Raw genomic sequence first — 21,545 nt, 5'->3', positions numbered from 1 at the left:
CAATCTGACGAGGAAAAATCCATCTATCAGGGATGCAACTGGGTTTTTGGTCATTAGTTGTAAATGCCACCGTATATGTTTGACACAATATTAAGAGAATGGATTTATAAAAGCTGAGTGTTCTTCCTGCTAGAAAAATAGATATTAAGATTCATAAAGATGAAAATTCTAGATAAAAATATTAAGTATTCCTAAGCTATAAGTTTTTATATGTGGAGTAGACTGCAGTGTACCATCACAGATCCTGTATTTTAAGAGTAGGTGAAAAAGTCTTCTTTCTTATGAGCTGTTCTAGATAATTCTGAGGTGCTGTGACTTCAAAAAGGAATTTTTAAAATAGTGTGCACGTTTGGACACTCCTTTGTAAATGACTGACTTTTGACCTCTGTCTTTTCCTTTCTTCTTTTTCTTCTAAATTAGGCCAGTCTTCAGAGACCTGAGATTAAACTTGAATCACTAAAAGAAGATATTAAGGAATTCTTTAAAATATCAGGTTTGTAAGTTGCTTTTTTCCTCCTAATTCGTTAAGGCAAAAGAAAGAAATACTTTATTTGGAGGGAATATTTTATCACCGGCCTAACAGTTACTCATTCAAAATTGTGAAACAGTGTCTGGATAGGTTTCTAGTTGAGGAGAATTAGAACTTTCAGATATTTCTATAAAATGCTGCAAAAATTCAGGATCACTGTGGGAATCACTGCTTTGCAGTAACCAGTTTTAAATACTGTTTACTTCCTGATCAAAACACATCCTGAATGTGTGAAGAATCTCCCTCGCTAAGCACCTCCTCTTTTACTTTTTGTTCATGGCTGCTTTCCCTTCTATACTTCCCCCCGCCCCTCTTCTTTTCTGTCATTTCAAAGAAAAGGAAATCCTAATTTTCTTGACAGCAAGGAGAGGTTCCCTATCCTAACCCTTGCACATGGAAATTGAGATGTTAAGTGGTTTACTTTTCCAGAAAAGTTCAAGTTGTTAGAGGCCAGGCTAACCGGTCTGGGGGTACCTCTAATAATGTTTCTGTTGTTCAGGAGTTTACGAAGTAGTTAGTTGTGACTGCTTACGATCTGTCTTTGTCAGGTGCCTGGCTGTTTCTTGCCCTTCCCTTGGCACATCCCCCATAGCACCAGCAGTGCATCACTTAGCTCTGCTTTGGCGTTCATTGAACCCCTGAGCCGTGGAAGGGGCAGTGGTCCTCCCATCTGGAGAAGCTGGTGCAGTAGTTCTGCTTAAAAGACAATATGTTGAGAATTTTGCTACTCAGTGTTTGCCAATGGACACAGTGGATGTGTAAGAAATAATTCCTTCATAACACTGACACAGCAATTGACAATTGATAAAGTTCTTTCACAAATGAATATGATGTCAGAGTTTTAGTGAGATATGCTTTATTACAATGTATGCTTCTTTTGAAAACTAATATGTTCACATGTTTTATTCTTTTTTTTAAAAAATAGGTTGGGAGAAGAAACTTCAGAATGCTGTTTATAGTGAACTGAGTGTGTGAGTTTTTCCTACCTATTTTGAGATACTGTTACGTTTAGCTGTATTTACTTTGTAAGTAATGAATATAATATTGCTATGTACACTCATTATATTATTATTTCTCATTAGTATTTATGTAACATTTCACATAAGTTGATATATTTAAAAATTACAGTCTTGCCTGAGAATGGGTAATGACCATATGGGGGTTTTTACCACCAAAATTTTTATATTAATAACTCCTTTATCCAATATAGTTAGGGAAATAAGTTAATATTTCAGATAACTGAAGCTTATCAACATTCTTTTTATTGGTGCCATTTTGGATATTACCCTTCTTCTCTCTTTATAAAGCAACCATTCTAAATATAGTTAACTTTTTTTTTTTTTTCAAAATTGGTGTCATTCTTAAGAAAATCAGTGTTTTTTTAATCTGGATTTGTCTTCAGAATCTGTTGTGGTGTGTAAAACTATTTCTTACTACAAAGAATATAGATCTAGAGTGTTAGCTTTTGTAATTTATTCAATACTGCGTTATTCATCTGTTATTTATTACCTACCATGGGCTAGCACTATGCTAGGCACTGGGAATATAGTATAGAACAAGAAATCAATTCCTACCCTCATGGAGTTTATAGCCTAATGGAGTTCTTATGTCTGCTCTCTTTTTTTTTAAAGCTGCTGTTCAATGTGCCTGTGTCTCTAGCATTTTCTAGTTTCTAACACTTTTGTTTCCAACTTGCCCTTTCTAATCTGCTGTTAACTAGGAAATAAGATAATCCAGTTTATCAGAACTGTTTCTAAAGGGACTCAGACGAAGGCCTGTGGATCTGTGCTTAGACACACATTTTAAAAATCAGTATTTGCTTCTCTGCTTGTCGCCATTTTCCCAGTTGGCTTACGAATTCTTAAATAACATCATGTATAAGTGCTATCTGTCAGTTGAAGTTGACCGTAATGATACCCCTGATATCATTCCTCCAAGGAATAGATGTTTATCATGACAAATAAGGTTTTAAATTTACAGTAAGTTTAGAGATGCCACAGGTTGCTTAAATGTGAACATGATGATTTATGTATTTGACTGTGACATAGAAAGCATATAACTGTGTGGGTCTGTGTGTCCAGTACTGGTGGAATGAAAGCATCCGGTTGTGTGTAATTCCAAACAGTGAATTTTTATCTGAGGAGATTTGACTGATGATTGCAATTTTTGTAGTGTAATGCATTCCTTAAGATGGTTGTCTGACCAGTGAGTGCCTGTTTACTTGATGGCAGGGACAGAGTTTCATTCACTGTCTTATTTCAGTATCCTAACAATAGACATTAAGTATTTTTGTATAATCTGTTGAGATTTTTGAAGGAGTAAGTAGTACTACCTTTTTTGCTCGCCTGGGTTCTGAAGAAATTGAGAAACAAGCCAAATAGGATATCAAAATCATACTTTTATTACTGATAAAGACCAGATAAAAGGTTGTAGCTTAGTGCAAGAGCAAAATGGGTCCTTTAACTGAACTCCAGAATTAACTAGACTTAACCTTCCAGTTAAAAAGCATCAGTGAGCACATTCCATTTATTATTCCAAAATTTAAAAGTCGGATAAGGCGCTAAACCTCTTCTGTGGCAAGCGAGAAAAAGCCCTGGGGAGAATCTAAGAATATTATAGTAAGGGAGCTCTTCTCACAGGGAAGACACATCCAGAGTGGGGAAGTGTTTTTGCTAACATAAGTCAGAAGAATAAAGAGGACTTGGTATACTGTGCTGCATTTTTCATTGACAGAAACCATTAGATGGACAAGTAAAGAAAACAAAAAATAAAGTAGAAGAATTTACTAGGTTAAATAATCAGAGTAGAAAAAAAGATGTCCTCTTACCTAATAGAGGTGTAGACACATGAGCTATACAGATGATACCTGAAAATTGTTCACTTTCCTTTTACCTATTTTGGTAAACACGCCCGAGATTTTTGTCCGATTCCTGTTTAAAAGAGACAGAAAATTTTCTGTATTCTGTTATTTACCTGAAGCTTGTAATTCTAGCCGAAGTTAGTTCTTCCCACTTAAGATTGACTAATTTATTTAATTATTGTTGTGTTAATATTTAATAGTTCACATTGATCGAAGGAGTATTTTATGCAAGCACTGTGCTAAGCACTTTAAATTCATTGCCTTGTGTAATGTAATCTTCACAACAACCCTATGATTGTGGAATTTATTATTGTAACCATTTTACAGAAGAGAAAACGGAGGCTTAAACTACTTAAATAATTTACTGAAGATCGTATGGCTAGTAAATGGTAGTACTAGGTCGTAACCTCCAGCTGTCTGATTCCAAAGCACATGTGTTTTACTGCATCTCACATATGTTTATATTTTATCTCTCACCTGGATTAAAAATGCTATAAGACAATAATTGAATTTTATATTTCTTTTAGTGCCTTCTAGAGAATCAAATAAATGATTTTGAGTCAACAGGTAGTTATTACGCCACCTGCCAATGCTAACACGTGATAAATATTTGTTGAAGAAACTCAGTGTAGTTATTAATCCTAAACTTACTAAAAAGATTTAACTAAGACAGTCTTTACATGGAACATGTACCTTTTTCCCCCTTAGTTTTCATTGTACTTTGTGTAGAACAGTTTATTAAGAATTAGGTGACCTATCATTCTCTTTTAAGGAATATAAATTAAAGAAGTAAATAATCCTTTTTAAAGTCTTTCTATATAAATATATATTATAAAAACATCCCACAGTCTACTGTTATAGTAGATATATGCAAATGTCCACCATACCTTGGAGAGGTATGAATGTTGAGCAGTAGTGGACCAAAAATGGGAAGATTTTAGATAATGGGTTTCTCACACTAGACCACAAGATAGAGTAAGTCTTTATAGATATTCATGGCATTTGTTGGAAGAGTCCTCAGGCAGTAGACCAGAGCACTTCCAAAATGTCCTAATCACCGTTCTTCTTTGCCTTCTTTTGAATGTTGCTTTAAATGTACTTGCTATGTGTTATGCACTGAGCTAGGAATTGAGGATAGTGAACAAGCTGGATAGCCTTTGCTTTCCTGGAGCTCACATCTCTGAGGCACACACGGTTTAAGAAGGCAATTAGAGCACAATTATAGTATAGTATAGTATGGATAGTACATAGTCCAAGAGGTGCTGCGATGGGCCAGACAAATGGAGTAGGCACTTAACTCAGGGCGGGGATGTCATGATGGCTTACCGAAGGAAGCAATATTCAGATTGAAATCAAAAGCTAAGGTAGAGTAAGTCAGGGGAAGGAGTAGAGAAGAAAGGTGCTTTAGAAGGGAGCAACGGGCTCAGAGATTCAGAATTGGGAAAGTGTGGCACACTGGAGTTTATGTGTGTTTATATGGAGTTTATGGCTGGGTGGTACAGGGCGAGGGACATGGTAAAGGACGATTCTAGATACGTGGGTGGGGATGTGCTGCTTCTTCAAGCCTTTTTAGGCAGGATCCTAAGAGCATTTGGGTGTCATTTTAGAATTTCAAGCAGAGTGGTGACATGATCGTGTCTGCGTTTTATATTCACTAAGCAATGTACTGGTTTTCCAGTATGTGCCAGGCGTTATGCTAGACACTGGAAATAGAATCATTGGTGAATAAGGAAGACATTGCTTGTGGCTATACAGCCAGGCAAATTGGCTAATAGGCTGAAAATAGTGTGGAAGCAGGGGAGACCGCTTAAGAACCTGTTGGCTGAATATAGGCAGGAGATGTCTGTTGTCTACAACAGTGTCAGTGGGATGAAAAAGGATGAGAAGGATTTAGAGGGATTTCAGGGACAGGAAGAGACAAGAGTCAAGAGTGATGCCCAAGTTTCCATGCTTCGTTCTTACCTGTCAACCTTCATCTCTGCATATAACTAAATGTGAGCTGCACAACGACAGAATTTTAGCCTATTTGTTTACTATTTTTATTACTGTAAACACTTAGTAGGTTCTTATTAAATACTTCTGAATGAATAAAAATCTAACTTTATTTTGGTTTTATATTAATGATTTTGGGGTTGCCACCTCTTGTTCCCTGTTTTTAATTAAATGTCTTTGTTCATTAAATAACTTAAGATTATAAGTAAGTACTCTCAAGTTTCAGTCCTAAATTAAGTTTTATTAAATTTGGAAATAACTATCATTAACGTGAAAGAATTTAAATTTTTTTTATGTTTTATTAATTTTTTGGAGAGAGAGAGAGAGAGAGAGAGAGAGAGAGAGACAGCATAAGCAGGGGAAGGGCAGATACAGAGGGAGACCCAGAATCTGAAGCAGGCTCCAGGCTCTGAGCTGTCAGCGCAGAGCCCGACACAGGGTTTGAACTCACGATCCATGATATCATGGCCTGAGCCAAAGTCAGATGCTTAACCGACTGAGCCACCCAGGTGCCCCATAACGTGAAAGAATTTTAAAACAATTTAATTCTAAACTACGTCCCTTTACAAATGATATATCACACAGTATGAAGTATATAGTTTTTTTAAAATTTAAGTTAGTTACCATATAGTGTAGTCTTGGCTTATCTTGCATATAAAAAGAAATATTGAGGTATATGAAGATCGTAATTTTTTTTCATTTGTGAGTGGGGAAAGGTAATTTATTTAGGTACACAGAGTACAGATTTTAGTAGAAAAAAACAGTTAGCTGGAAATAATTAGTTAATACAACTGTTTTCTAGGTTGGGTAGACCAGGTTGCTTTTTCTATTCCAGAAATGTTTCTTACGGGCATTTGAACATTTTACACTTAGGTCTTGGGATAGGTGTAGTTCAGCTTGGTATATCATAAACACTTTACATGTTGATGTCCCACTTTGAATGAGGTACTTCTTGAAAATTCAGTGTATGGTTCTTGATTATTGGAACATGGCTGCTTTGCTGTAGGTACAAGTGTTACAATTAATTTCAATAGGAGTTATATGTTGTTGCGAAAAAGACTGGAATCTCTAAGTAAATGTTGAACTGTTGTGTTTTCCTACTGCCCTCTCTCTCTGTGATTTCATGTCACTGTGCGTCCATCATTTTATTTCAACCATTCTGGCTTTTTCTGATTTTTAAACACGCCAAGTGTTCCTAACTCAGGATCTTGTGCTTGCTGCCTTTCTGCCTGGAATATCCTTCCCCCACATCTTTGCCTGGTTGGCTCCTTCTTCTCAGTTAGGTCTTAGTTCAAGTATTAGCTCCCCTAGACACCTTCCCTATCCTTCCAAATCACTTCTATCTCATTACCCTGCTCTCCTCTTCTCATGGCACTCATTACTCTCTGATATTATTCTATTAATTTGTCCCTTTTTATAATTATTGACTGCCTTTACTAGATGTTAAGTATATGAGAACAGGGGATATTGTCTCAATTACCATCATATCCTTAGTACCTAAAATGGCTCAAATATTGTTGAGTCAACAAATGTTTTCTTAATAAAACCAGTACATTTGGAATACGAATGTAAAGTTACTTAGAAAACAGAAAGAATCCACGAGACATTAACATTTTTAAATTTTATTAAATTTGTATCTATTAAAACATGACTCTTATGGAAGATAGCACTTATATTATTTCAACTATGTTAAAAATATATAGCGATATGGAAAAGGAAATTGGGAGAAACGAAAAGATATGTTGTGAGTTCACAGATTTTTTTTGAACCTTAAAAAAATCCCTCTAAGTGTTACAATATTTATGTGCTAAAAATAAGAGTTCTGGTAATTTTTACATGAGCATTTACTAAGCTCAGTAATTTTAAAATTCCCCCAATTTATGAATTCAGATTATTGTGCAATTCAACTTTTAACGAGCAATTAAATTGCTAATCTGAAGCTACCACGCTAGTAGGATAAGAATTAAAGTTTTATTATGTTGTTATACCTTCTGAAAACACACAGGTTTGCTAACAGATACTCTGTTTCATATATGACGTGGACTACAGAGGTGAGTAATTTCTAATGAAGAGAATTAATTACTTATCCAGATAACGTATAATATTTAGCTGCCTCTTTTTGTCCCTAGGTTTCCTTTACCTAGCCATCCTGCTGCACCTCCTGAACATCTCAAAGAACCTTTGGTATACATGAGGAAAGCACAGGTTGGCTATTGTTCATTTTTCACTTTATTTTGCCATGCCAAGTTACATAATGCAGAGCGAAAAGTGCTTGTTGGTATCAGGAGTGTATGTCATTCATTACACGGAAGCCTGGGTAAGAACCACTCCAGCACAGTGTTTGCATGCTCTTCCTTTTTACTTTCAGTGACCGAGGATCACACCTGTTTAGCTGCAGTAATCCTGAAAATGTTGTGTAGAAGAAGGAAAAAATCATGTACCGTACTGGCCTGAACTTTTCAACGTGATAAAAGTATTATGTGGCAATTTATTCCTGATGCTCTTGAGATATTAAAAGAATGAGATGGGAATGAACTGACTCACTCTTCCCTTAAAATTTTGGCCGTGGAAGCCAGCGATACTGATGCTGTATTTGAAATATGTTTGTCCTCACAGCAGGCTGCTACATGCTGTGTTCTGTCGCAGAACTCAGATGAACCTGCTATCTAAAGTAGGCTGAAACAACTACAGTTCACTTTAAAAAATAAAGTAAAATGACGTAAACAGAAAAGCTGTAAAGAACTGTTTAAACAGGAGGTTGGTAAGTCCTGTCACATGCCCCTGACGCTCGACTGTCCGCCTCAGCACGGCCTGGTGCACCTGCCTCTACGAGGCTTCCTTGCGGTACTGGGTACGACTCTGTCGCTGCCGCCGCCGAGGGGCTTAATGGACACCACAGAGTTGACCTCTCTCAATCACAGTGTCAGAAATTATCATGGAAAATTTCAAATATACCCCAAAGAACTCCCATAAACCCCTCACCCAGCTCCAGCAATTATCGTCGTGGCTCCTTCTGCTACTCCTGAGAAATATCCTGCTGCTTTGAGTTATCACATTCCAAGCAGTGCATGTTAGGCAGCTTTTTATTATTCAACCATTTTTATTTTCACTTTAAAAACCTTCAAAATTAGATGGTGAAAGGAAGCAATGTAAACAAAAATCATAGAGATATTTGAGGAAATATGCCATATATTTCTATCTCTAGGTAGTGCATTTAGGTCTAGCAATCAGACAGTATTATCAATATGTCATAAAACACAATCATTAAATGATTCATGTATGAAAGAATTGTTTGATCTTTTGTTGTAAAGACGTAAACTCAAAAAAAAAAATGAAAGGGTTGGGTCTAAATATTTTTTTGGTGAAGTTTGAAAATTTCTCAAAGGTGTAGAGAAAGTATCAGTTTTAGCCTATTAGGTATAGGGAACATAACACTAAAGTTGTTTACCCATCATGACTGGAAAGAGGTAGAGAGGGAAATAATAGGTCGATGTTTCAAGCCTACCGCTGGTTGCTGAGAACACATATGAACGGTAAGTGTATGTGTTATATATGTAGATGTATATACACACATGCCCACTACTCTCCTCTTTTTTTTTCCATACTTACCCACTAACTCGGGTTGACTCACTATAGTCCAAGGGCCAAATCTGCCCTGCCACCTGTCTTTATACAGCTGGCAAGCTAAGAATATTTTTTTACATTTTCACCTGGCTGAAAAACCAGAGGAATAATGATATCTGTGGCCCATGAAAATGATAGGAATTAATAAAAGATGTCGTATTGGAAGCCTTGTTCCTTTGTTTACTTATTGTCAGCGGGTGCTTTCGCACTACAATGTCAGAGTTTAGTAGTTGCATAGAGACCTCATGACTTGCAAAGTCTAAAATATTTACTGTTTGCCCTTTTACAGAAAGTTTCTCAATCCCTGCACTACATTATTCCTTCTTTAAGAGCAGGGACTGTGTTTTTTTATCCGCAACGTCTAGCCCAATGCATAGCCCATGGAACGCTCAAGAAGTGTTTGTTGAAATAATTGATTCTTTAACTGTGGTCATGCTAAATACCTCCTCTACAAGTTAGTGTCCGCCTACCTATCCCCTTGTATTTGTTCCTGTCTCCTTGAGTCATCTAGTTCTTAAGCTCCCTGATCTTTTGGGCAGTTCTCTCCTTTTTGCACGAAGGCTACTTAGGCTGGATGGCGTAACTACCATCCCGTCAGTGTTCTCCCTTGCACCTCGCAATCTCTTGCCCCATAGACTTCTGTTCTGCCTGCCATTCCAATCCTTAGCCTAAGGCTGCCTCTGCCATCTACTGTCTTTTCCCAAACTGTGGCATACTTGGGAGGAAACTCACATGAGTTATATGTTTACCGTGAATTCAGTCTAAATCCATTCATCTTTCAGTGGATTCATTTTGCTGCCTGTCAATCCTTTTATGATTCGTCATTCATTATCTGCTTTCCAGTTAGGTTTTCCCAGAGTTTTCCATGCTTGTGTAGCCCCTGATTCTACCTCCCCCTCACTCATTTTCAACACATGCCACTTATTTTATTAAGAACATTCAGGTCATCACATTCAGGTTTCCACAGCTTCCCTCTTTGCTGCCACATCTTTTTTGCCTCCAATCCTCTATGATCAACTATCTACTGTACGTGTCTTCTGTGAAATCAAACTCAACATGTTGAAAACTGAGTCTATGGCATTATTCCTAAAATGAGCATCTTGTCCTGGCCTTCCCATTTCAGTTAGTTTCATCATTACTATAGTAATTTAGACTTGAAATATCTTTGCTATTTTCCATATCCAAATAGTCACTAAGTTCTATAAATTATTTCTTCCCGTGGTCTTACAGCTTTCTCTTCCTTTTTATTATTAAGGCCATTACCATAGTGATCACAGTGGTGATGAAGAGGAGGATGGCTATCTTTTATTGAGTGCTAACTTTGTTTCAGACGTTAATTCATATCCTTGTCTTATACTGACACCTCCTGATTTTCAACTTACGTCTTTCCCCATCTTCATATGTACTCTTAACACAATTAACTTTAGCTACAAGCAGATGAAACCTTATAATACATGCCACTGCCTTCTCACAAATCTTCAGTGACTACCAATTGCCCAACAAGTTCCCACCCCACAGCGCAACATTTAGGAATTTTTAGTTTGTCCCTAGCTTTCCCTTTCACTTTATCAATCTCTGCCATCCTATAACTGTCCTATGTGCCCTTCCTTGCATCTTTTAGAAAAGAAAAGAAAACTTTTCTTATTTTGTTTTCTTGTCCTGGAAAGCTCTTTCTGCCTGCTTAGCATTAGGAAAATCCATCTATTTTGTGAGGGTCAGCTCAGATGACACCTCTTCTCTGCTGTAGTTATCAGCCCTGTTGAAAAGGATCTCTCCCTCTTTTGGAAGCACACTGTCTTTTAGCATGCTGTCGTTTTATGGTTATTACAAATCGCACTCTGTGATAGCACTTTCTGTACACATCTTTTTTACTTTAGTTATAAGCCTCTTGAAAGCAGTAACAATTTTAAAACATTTTTGTAGACCCATTATATCTAGCATACTGACCTTTATGTAGTAAGAACTCAAAGTTTGTGTCAGATTAATAGTAAAGGCACTTGCCATCTCTTCTAGCAATTATTGTGATATTCAATTAAAAGCTATTTACTTAACAGAAGACCATGGGGGAGGGGAAGGGGGAAAAAAAAGGTTAGAGAGGGAGGGAGCCAAACTATAAGAGACTCTTAAAAACTGAGAACCGAGGGTTGATGGGGGGGTGGGAGGGAGGGGAGGGTGGGTGATGGGTATTGAGGAGGGCACCTGTTGGGAGGAGCACTGGGTGTTGTATGGACACCAATGTGACAATAAATTTCATATTAAAAAAAAGATATTTACTGAATGCCTGCTAGAAGACAGTCTACCATGTGATCTGGAGATTCAGAAATAAGTTAGATAAAGATTCCACCTATGGGTAACTCATGGTTTAATCACTGAAAGTGCTGTATGCCATGGGGGAGATGGCTAAGACGTTCTGTAGAAGCACTAGGGAAGACCTGGACATAGGGGATTCTTTATTACGTTGTTCTTTGCTCTTTACAATCAAAAGAACTTAAAATAAAATCCAGTGAGTGTTTCCTTCTGCTTTTATTCAGTAAAGCAGGTTGGCAGAAAATATTTTGGAACTAGAGCCAGGAAAAAAATGTGATTTCCACCGCCCCCCCCCCCCCATTAAAGTTTCATGAGTTATTTGAACTTCGCTTAGCTCTTGATTGTGTCTTCAGAGTCGGGATGTAAATCAACTCTCTGCAGTTTTTGGCAGGCTAGATTGGTGTTCAATTTTCTGGGCTGATGAGGGAAACAGGCTTCTTACACCGTGTCAGCATTTCCCAGAGTATTTTCTGCTGAATACTAGCTCTGAGAGATGCTCTACAAAAAAGGGTTCCATGGACAAATAAGTTTGGAAACTGAGGCCCACGCTGCCTTCCTCTTGGTGAATTACCGTTTGTTTGTTTGTTTGTTTGTTTGAAAATTCGTGTCATATATTTTTATTCTTTATTGAGGCTTAGTTGACACACAGCACACTTTCAGGTGTACCACATGGTGATTTGGCAACTGTATACATTATGCCACGTTCACCACAAGGGAGCTGCCATCATCCAGGGCTATTACGGTACCATTGACTCTGTTTCCCACGCTGTACTTTTCATTCCTAGAACCACAGTTTACGATTTTTTTTACAAGGGTTTTAGATGTACAGAAGGATTGAGAATATATTATAGAGTTCCCATAGATTCCACACCTAGTCTCCCCTCTTATTAACATCTTAAGTTAGTGTGGTACGTTTGTTACAATTAGCGAACCAATATCAGTACGTTATTATTAGCTAAAGTTCATACTTTATTTCCTTAGTTTTAACCTGATGTCCTTTTTCTGTTCCAGGATCCCAACCAGGACACTACATTACATTTGGTTGTCATGTCTCCTTAGGCTCCTCTTGGCTATGACAGTTTCTCAGACTTCCCTTGTTTTTGATGACCTTGACAGTTTTGAAAAGTACTAGTCAGGTATTTTGTAGATTATCCCTCTGTTGGAATTCGTCTAATGTTGTTCTCATAATTAGACTGGGGCTGTGGGTTTTTGGGAGGAAGACCACAGACAGAAAGTTTATACTTTTATACATTTATACTCATTGCATCATATCAGGGTATATACTGTCCACATGGTTTACCACTGTTGATGTTGACCTTGATTGCCTGGCTTAGGTAGTGTTTGTGAGGTTGCCCCACTGTAGAGTCACTCTTCACCCCCGACACCCTTGTGTGCTCTACTCTTTGGAAGGAAGTCACTATTTATGGTTCACACATAAGGAAAGACAGTTATATTCCACCTCCCTGAGCTGGGAATCTCTACAGAAATTATTTGGAGTGTTTCTGCATGGAAGAGTTCTCCCTCTCTTCCATGCAGAAAGAGAACTGGGGAGTTATTTATAATAAATTTGTTTGTTTATTTATTTATTTATTTATTTATTTATTTATATCACTATGTTATTTATTTATGTCACTATGAACTCGTGGGTGTTTATTTTAGTCTTTGCGTTTTAATTTAACGCTTCCTTAATTTTGTTGCATACAATTTATTTTGGGATGCTAAGGCTCAGGGATGTTCTGCAGTAAAGAAACTGTTTAATTTTATTTAATCCAGTGTTGTTCAAATTTATGTGACCACAGAACCCTATTTCCATGTAAAATAATTTGGGAACTCTTTTGCCACACCTTTTAGAGAAAGGAATATTTGAAGAAACTGATACACAATGGGTGATTAAATATATGAATTTTTTTGCGGAATAATACTAGTGAGCACACGGAGCTCTAATTATGTGCCAGGTACCATTCTAGTGCTTTACAACTATTTACTCATTTAATATTCATGACAAGCCTATAAGGTATGTTACTCTTATGATCTTACATAGGTCCAATTTCACAAAACTAGTAGGTGGAAAAGTTGGGATTTCAACCTGGATAGTCTGGCTCTAGAATCTGTACTACCTGATGATATTCAGCATATTTCTCTATCCAGTCCAGAAATGCTCAAACTCAAGATATGCTATTGGTTGAATTTACCCAGTTCTCTGTCAATCCAGGCACCTAAACAAAAATGAGAATTTTGTTGGTTTTATGTGACTTCAGTTCTCATCCTCTTCCTAATTAGTCTTTCTGCCTTCTGTATTGTCACTCCATTTCTTAAAACTTCCCAGACTTTTAGGATACAACCGCAACTCCTTATTTTTGTTTACAAGACTGTCAAGGATCTTGCTTCTTTTCACCATTCGAGTCTTACCTCTCGCCTCCTCACTCTGTTCCTCACCATCCTGCCAGTCCCCTGCCCGCTTCCACACACATCTACCTTCTCTCTTTAATCATACTTGACCTCCTTCAGTTGTTCCACCAGGAGAACTGTTGCACATGCCATTGCTTCTGTGTGAAACTGCCTCCCCACAAATCTCACGTATTTCTGGCACATTCACAGGTGTCAGGTGACACGATCCTTTCTTTAGGAAGGCTTTCTACGCCTGAGATCTCGGATTCCCAGGTACTTTTTCTGTGTCTCTATTCCTCCATACAGGAGGCACTCTATACTTCCTACCATAGTACTTGGGTTGTCTGATTATCATCTAGATTCTGCAGTCTCTGGGAAGCAGGATCAGGGTCTCTCTTTTCACTACTGTATCCTCAACATCTGGCATAGTGCCTGCCTCATGGCAGATGCTCAGTAGATATATATTTTTTTAACGATGAATGAATTGAATACAAAAAATAGAAAATGTTCCCTCTTAAAAATATGTACACCCCTTTTCCTACTAATTCCACTTCTAACATCTAGGATCTTATCTAAAGGGAAGAATCAGGGAAACACAGAAATTTATGTTCGTGATAATATTAAAAAATTTAAAAGAATCTAAATAACAATAGGGTTTGCATATACAGCAGGGTGTCTCCAAAAGACAATGTTCTACAGGCATCAACAATGTTATTTTTAAAAGAATATAATGAAATAGGAAAGTGTATGATATTATCTTAAGTGGATAAAGCAAAATATAAAACAATATAATTCCACTAATTAAATCTCTCAATCGTACACATACATGCATAGAAAAAATGAAAGAAGAGAACAAAATATTAATAGTAGTTATTTTTGGCTGATGAAAATTTATGGATGCTTATTTATTATTCTATTCTTTACATATTTTTTTTTCAAATTATCTTGAATAAATGTGTTACTTTTATAATCAGAGAATTACTAAAATCTTCCATTAGAAAGCTGGGTTATAACTATTTTGCTTTATTTTTTCAGAGTGAAGGAAATAATTTTTTAATTTTATAATTTCATAGTTTTTTACATGCTACATTAGATGGCTTTTAAAGACTTCTTATTTACGTTCATTGTTATAAAAAAGTAGCAAGGCAATCAGTAATACCCAGTTAGAGATTTCAATACAGTTTTGATTCTTGTGTAAATTTTTTGCCTCTCATGGTTTAGAAATTAATTTATTTATAAAACTCTTGAAGTCCTTTGACTTAATACCATAGATTTCAATTATTAGGGAAACTGATTTGAAGGCAACAGTAATTTCATTTGGAGAGGATGTGGGTTTGGGTAAAAGGTAATGTCTTCCTATTAAACATTTTAAATGTAAAAGGGCATTCATTTTCCTTTTAAATAACATTTTAAAGCTTGATTTTGTGAGTCTTGGGTAGAAACCATTATTTTCTTTGTATCTTGTATTAGTGCCCTGTCATTTCTCAATAGTTCATTTGCCACGTTTACCTCTTTTTCTGTGTGTGCTGAAGATATGTTGACATTTTTATTTAAATAATAGCACAGGAATAACTATGATTTTTTTGAGCACTTATTTTTGAGACTTAGGGAGTATTTAGTCACCTCTACAGACAGAGCCGGCGAAAAGTTTAGTATCTATAAAACTGGAGTTGAAGTGGACCCTTCAGGTTTATCTCATCCAACCTCTGGAGTTCATTTCCTTTTGCTCGAGTACTTCTGAAGACAAGGAACTCACAATTTCACTAACTTAAGTCATTTTGGTGAAGTCTTTCTACTTGTTGGAAAGTCTGTTTGTTGTGTTAAGCGATCATAGGCTCCTTATAACATTTACTCACCGATCATAGTCCTGTGCTTGATACGTAGAAAGCACTCAATACATGTCAGTTAGTGAGGCAGCAAGTAAACGAATGAATGAATACCCTGAAATAAGACTAAAGTTCTGCAGGGAACCCACAGGGTGACCCAGCTTGCGAGCAGCCACTTGCTTCACTTTGGATTTCGCCTCATTATCAGGAAATTCTATTCCCCTTTCTGATGTCTATAGAAATGACTTCTCTGACTACTTGGGATTTCTATGGAGATAACTTCTCTGAGCATCTGACTGAAGTTCTTGCAAGGGGTACCTTGGAAAAGGCCTGCTGTCCTTGTCATTGTGTCATCGATATGGGACGGGGAATGGGGAAGACGTAGCGAACCACTGGAGTTACTTTTCTTTCAATGTTTTTAGACTTTTAAAGGAAGTGGTATGTGCTCCATTAACAGCTAGAAGTTTTGACACACTCAGCTTCCTGTTTCCTTGCTTATTCTTTTAAGTTCTTTCTATACGTATGGCATATGGGCTGATAATAGCCCTCGTGAACTTTTTTGAACCTATCTCATGTTACTTGTGTATCTGTCTTCTCTTCCCCACCCCCACCACAAAAGTGATGTGGTTGTTAGGGACAGGGATGCCGTTTGATTCATTTTTACTGGCATGTGTTTAATAGGTGCTCAGTAAATGTTGAATCAATATCTTTTCACTAGTTGAATTTTCAGGTATAACATCTCATGTCCCCCTGTTCTCGCCACAAAAGTCCAATTTTTCTGAATTTAGTGTTCTTTTCCTCTTTCCTTTTCTCAATTTTTAGTCATTCTCTTCTCTTCTGGATGATTTCTAAGTTCCTGCTTCAATTATAGAGCACATAGAAATGATAATTGAATAAAGATCTGCTCAATATTGCTTCAATTCTTAACACTCTTTTTCATTCTACTTTTATGTGTTCTCCTCATTCATGATACATATCTCACAGGATTAATAAAGCAATGTATGTAAATTTTGTAGCTCTTTTTCCAAACTCTTTCAGAATGCTTTCTAATGTCTGATCTCTTTTCTGTGTAACTTTTTTTTGGTAACTATTTTCTCTTTATATTACAACTCTAGTTACATCTAATTGAATTACATTCAATTTCATGTTGGTGAATTGAAATATTTGGTAGCCTGGGATATCCATTTAGGAGAACTATGATTAATCATTTAAAAATTGTACTTTATAGAAAATACCTGAATGAGATGTTTTTACCAAAATAAATATTTTTAAATGTTTATTTTTGAGAGAGACAGAGTGAGCGAGCAGGGGAGAGGCAGAGAAAGAGGGAGAGAGAGAGAATTCGAAGCAGGCTCCAGACTGTCAGCATGAAGCCCGACATGGGGCTGGAACCCACATGAGATCATGACCTGAGCCAAAATGAAGTTGAGTGCTTAACTGACTAAGCCACCCAGGAACCCCAACTTTTTGTTTTTATTTCCAAGAATTATTGTCTTTTAATCAGTTCAAGAGCCCTTTTTATGTGTGGTTGAAAATGAGAGTATTTGGAATCATAATTCAATAGTAGCAATTTGGTTCTTTATATATTAAGGTAAATTATACAAATCCAGGGATTGGATTTTTAATCTTCATGCAGATTTTATTTTTATATAATGATTGAATTAAAATTGCTTTTATTTTTTTTTTTTAAATAAGCTTTCTTATACCTCCTTCCCCCATAGCCTGGAGTGGGGGAAGCAAGTGACAGAAGGCTTATTAGAGAAAATAGTATTTCAACCTGAGACTTGAAAGTTCAGTAAGCTTTATTCCGATAAATTGAGGATAAGGATGTTGGAGGTAGAAGTAGGTTATGTTGCTATAATTAATGTTTGATCGTGAATAAGTTTCTCAAATGTATTTTAAGTCTTGAATCTAAGAGAAATACAGTAAAAAAAAAAAGAAAGAAAGAAAGAAAGAAAGAAAGAAAGAAAGAAAAGAAAAGAAGCCAGTAAATGGGGTTAGTTTTGTGAGTATTTAATAGAATTTATGAAGAGTATTCTTTTATTCCTAAAAATCTATTTCTATATATTTAGTAGACTAAGGCTTATACACTTCACACAGCTCTGTATTTCTCCTATAGATGAATGCTTTTTTGTTCATTCATTGCTTAGGCCATCGTATCAAAAATTTTTTAAACGCTTTCAATATTACTTAGAGTAGAAATCTGTGTAATCATCTAGTATCTATTATGTGCTAGACAAAGTGTGACTATGTGCCGTGATGGGTGAAGGAAGGGGCCGAGAGAGACTATAAGCACAGGCACCTGATACCATCTGGGGTGAGCGACCAGGAACAGAAGGCTTAATAGAGGTGAAGGTCTGAAAGGTGAATAAGGTGTATTCAGATAAAGTAGGAGTAAGTATGTTGGGGTTGGGAGTAGAGCATGGAGAGTATATTCCAGGTAAACAGGGTAATGTATTTAAATATGTGTGTTAAAGAGGGTACTATGAACAATGAGAGCTATAGTAAAGCTATCAATTATTGAATGATTATTATCATTATTAGGTCACTGTTCCAAGCACTTTACATCTTTAATCTTTATAACAACCACATAAAGGAGCTATTATTATTATTATTCTACTTGTATTGACTGGATGGGCTGTAACTGTACATTATCGATAATGTAATATATAGTTCTCTTCTTTTCTCCTCTCTTGGTCTAAATTTTGGAGCTTAGGTATTATTTTATTTTGCTTTCAGTGAGTTAGAAGTAGCCTAAAGGCCTATTTTAGTAAAAAGACCAAAAAATATTGGCATTTTACCTTGGTGTTAAAAAGAAGGATTTACTAAAATATGGTATATGCGGATAATCAATTCATGACTGACTATTAAAAAGAACTCCTTTTTTCAAGTTTACAAGAGATCTAGGGGATAGATCTTACTGTGAAAAAACCAGTAAGACAAATTCATATCGTGACACATTCTAAAAGATAACTGGCCTGGAGTCCTCAAAAAAGTCAATATCATGAAAAAGAAAAGGACAAAGAGACTCTAGATTCAGCTACATGGAAAGAGACATAACAACCAAATGTAATGTGATGCATACATTTTTAATGGATTCTGGATTTTAAAAAAACTATAAAAGATATTTTGGGGACAACTGGAAAAGTTTGAATGTGGGCTGAATATTATGTGATATGAAATATTATTGCTAATTTTCTTAGGTGTGATAGTAGTATTGTGTTGATGTAGGAGAAGGTTCTTATTAGAACATTCATGCTGAAGTATTTAGGACTGAAATGTCATGTTAGGAAAAATTACAGTATAATAATTTCTATAAAGTTTTATTTTCACTAGGTTATTGATGAGATTTCTGAGTATCAAACGTTTACAAAATACTTAAATGTAATTTACCTTTTTATTATCTGCTATTTTTTCTTAAAATGTTTATCACCCTATGACTTGCTGATTTCTTCCTCTTCTTCTCCTTTTTTTTTTTTTTGATCTGTCCTCATTTCCATCTTCCTCTAGAAAGTCAGTTCCGTGAGAACTGAGACTTTCTGTTCATGGCTTAATTCACAGCATTAAGGATAGTATCTGGCACATAGTAGGCAGTAATTAACATTTGTTGAGTGAACTAATGAATGAAGATAACTAATCTCAACCAACCTTACCATTTCTATATAACTCATAATATCTTTAATTTTTTAAAAATTAGTTTTGGTATTGTTAACCGAAACAATAATGAGTTGTTCTCTATATTTCAGGGAAGTTGGGAAAAAAGAATTTTGAAGAGTTTAAATAGTATGTGCACTGAACTGAGTATCCCATTGGCACGAAAGGTACTTTTATTTTTATTTTTTTTTCAAAAGGTACTTTTAATATTTAAGTATTTTATTGTGAATCGAGTGCTAGAAGTACCACGAAGTTGTAATTGTTAGGCAGATTTATCTCTCTTTAAACAGTATATCAGTTTGTTTTGAAACAAAAATCTGTAAAAGGCCAATTACATGGGTGTATTGTATATAGATTTCTATTATATAGTCTGTAATACTTTTTGTAATGAAGATATCTTGAGAATAAATAAAAATACAATATATAATCTACGTATAGATTATTTAGAGATTTGGCTGTAAAGGTTATACATGTTATAAATGCACTTGAAAATTTTTAATTACCTTTGGTCTCCTTATTTTTGGCTAATCAGCACAATAGCCATATGTTTTGAATACGAGATGGAGTTTAGGCACGTTATCCTCTTATAATAGCCAATATGGTACCATCTTTCAGTGTTAACATAGGGAATGGAAGGATGATTGGTCATCTCTCTGCAGAACTATTTAGTTCTAATAGTAGTATCATTAGATCTAAAAGATCTAATTCTCAGCATTTGTCTGTCTCTGTGGGCTTTGAGGGGGAAGATAAAAAGGGAGAGAAAAGCCACTCGAGGAATGCTCTGGATTCTTTTTGGCTGCTCACGAGTAGGAGAGAAGAAGTTTCTCTCCGCCTTATTCTCCCTACCTGCTATTTATTCCTTGCTAGTAGACAGGATATAGTGGATGAACTTTAGATAATCTCCAAGGACAAGTCACGGAAGGCACCAGAAGGATGGTATTTAAAAAAAGGATAAATTTCTATGGAAAACTGCCTAAGTATGTAGTATTGTGTAATATACTGTCTTTCATGTAGGAAGATGATGCTACTGACCCACAGTCATACTCTCTTGGCCAGTCCCCCTTGCGATGCATTTCTGAGGTTGCTGGATGGGGTAAGAGATGTAGTATGTGGCTAAGGAGCAGTTTTTCTTTGTGAAATTTACTGGCCTATAGAGATCATTTGTCTTCTTTTCTTGGACTCTTTAGCACCATATTCTAACTGAGCCATTGAGACTAGATATAATATCATAGTTAAATAACAAAAGTTTAAGAATAATTCCAAAAAAAGTTCACCATGTGCAGTGAAGTGATTTTTTTTCTTATGTTATGGTAGCTTATTCAACCTTTTAGATAAGTTATTGATTCTTATTTTTCAGCTGCATTGCTAAGCTTCACAAAATGAAACCAATTTTAAAATTACCTTTTTTAGAGGCCAGTTGGAGAACAGAAAGAACTTCTCAATAAATGGAATGAAATGGGAACTGATGAACCAGGTATATGAACAACCTTTTTCAAAATGTGGTAGTAGGAAAGATTGCCTTCTTAATTGTGGATCCAAAGCAACAATATTAGCAATTCTTTTGGAAAGATAGCAATTTTCCTTCCCCACTAATTACTGTCATCTACTTTGTTTCCTTAAACTTCTACCGTGCAGTTTAAAAATCCCTATCTTTGGGGGCACCTGGGTGGCTCAGTTGGTTAAGCGTCCAACTCTTGATTTTGGCTCAGGTCATAATCTCACAGTCGTGAGTTCAAGAGCCGCATCAGGCTCTGTGCTGACAGCATGGAGCCTGCTTGGGATTCTCTCTGTTTCTTTCTCTCTCTATCTCTCAAATAAACATTAAAAAAAATTTTTTTTAATTCCTAACTTTCACCAGTGTTTTATAATATTTTGAGAATATTTAAGTCAATTATCCTTTTTAAAACAGCATTTGAAAACATTTTTATAAAAGAATAGATTAAATCATTCAATGGATTTCTTAGATTCATAATTAAGGTAAATATTTTTCAAGCTTTAATAACATTGAGATGTTAAAAATAGGTTAAGTGGTAAAAAGTTTTGAGACTTCTAAAATGTTGGGTTTTTTTTGTTTTTTTTTTTCAACGTTTTTTATTTATTTTTGGGACAGAGAGAGACAGAGCATGAACGGGGGAGGGGCAGAGAGAGAGGGAGACACAGAATCGGAAACAGGCTCCAGGCTCCGAGGCATCAGCCCAGAGCCTGACGCGGGGCTCGAACTCACAGACCGCAAGATCGTGACCTGGCTGAAGTCGGACGCCTAACCGACTGTGCCACCCAGGCGCCCCTACTTCTAAAATGTTTTTAAGAATTTATTTTGGCTCATTTTAATGGTTAAAATAGAGTCAATTTTATAAACATATAA

The 21,545-nt window shown here is 36.1% G+C and overlaps 1 protein-coding gene across 3 annotated transcripts in view; it reads left to right on the top strand.

The window, feature by feature from the left end:
- TBC1D19 (TBC1 domain family member 19) overlaps window positions 1-21,545 on the top strand; it is a 145,242-nt gene that overhangs the window by 24,621 nt on the left and 99,076 nt on the right. The window contains exons 2-6 of one of the 3 annotated variants that reach the window (XM_042936739.1): window positions 421-493; window positions 1,455-1,500; window positions 7,511-7,586; window positions 19,273-19,347; window positions 20,591-20,654. In XM_042936739.1, coding sequence (XP_042792673.1) covers window positions 421-493; window positions 1,455-1,500; window positions 7,511-7,586; window positions 19,273-19,347; window positions 20,591-20,654 — 334 coding nt within the window. Of the gene's footprint in view, window positions 1-420; window positions 494-1,454; window positions 1,501-7,510; window positions 7,587-12,410; window positions 12,449-17,774; window positions 17,891-19,272; window positions 19,348-20,194; window positions 20,274-20,590; window positions 20,655-21,545 lie in introns of those variants that run through there. The other 2 variants (XM_042936741.1, XM_042936740.1) reach the window with 2 other exon arrangements.

The sequence above is a fragment of the Panthera leo genome, chromosome B1 (genome assembly GCF_018350215.1).
Source record: "Panthera leo isolate Ple1 chromosome B1, P.leo_Ple1_pat1.1, whole genome shotgun sequence".
Classification (NCBI taxonomy): domain Eukaryota; kingdom Metazoa; phylum Chordata; class Mammalia; order Carnivora; family Felidae; genus Panthera; species Panthera leo.
Note: the sequence above shows the minus strand (reverse complement) of the source record. Positions and strands in the feature narration are given on the sequence as shown.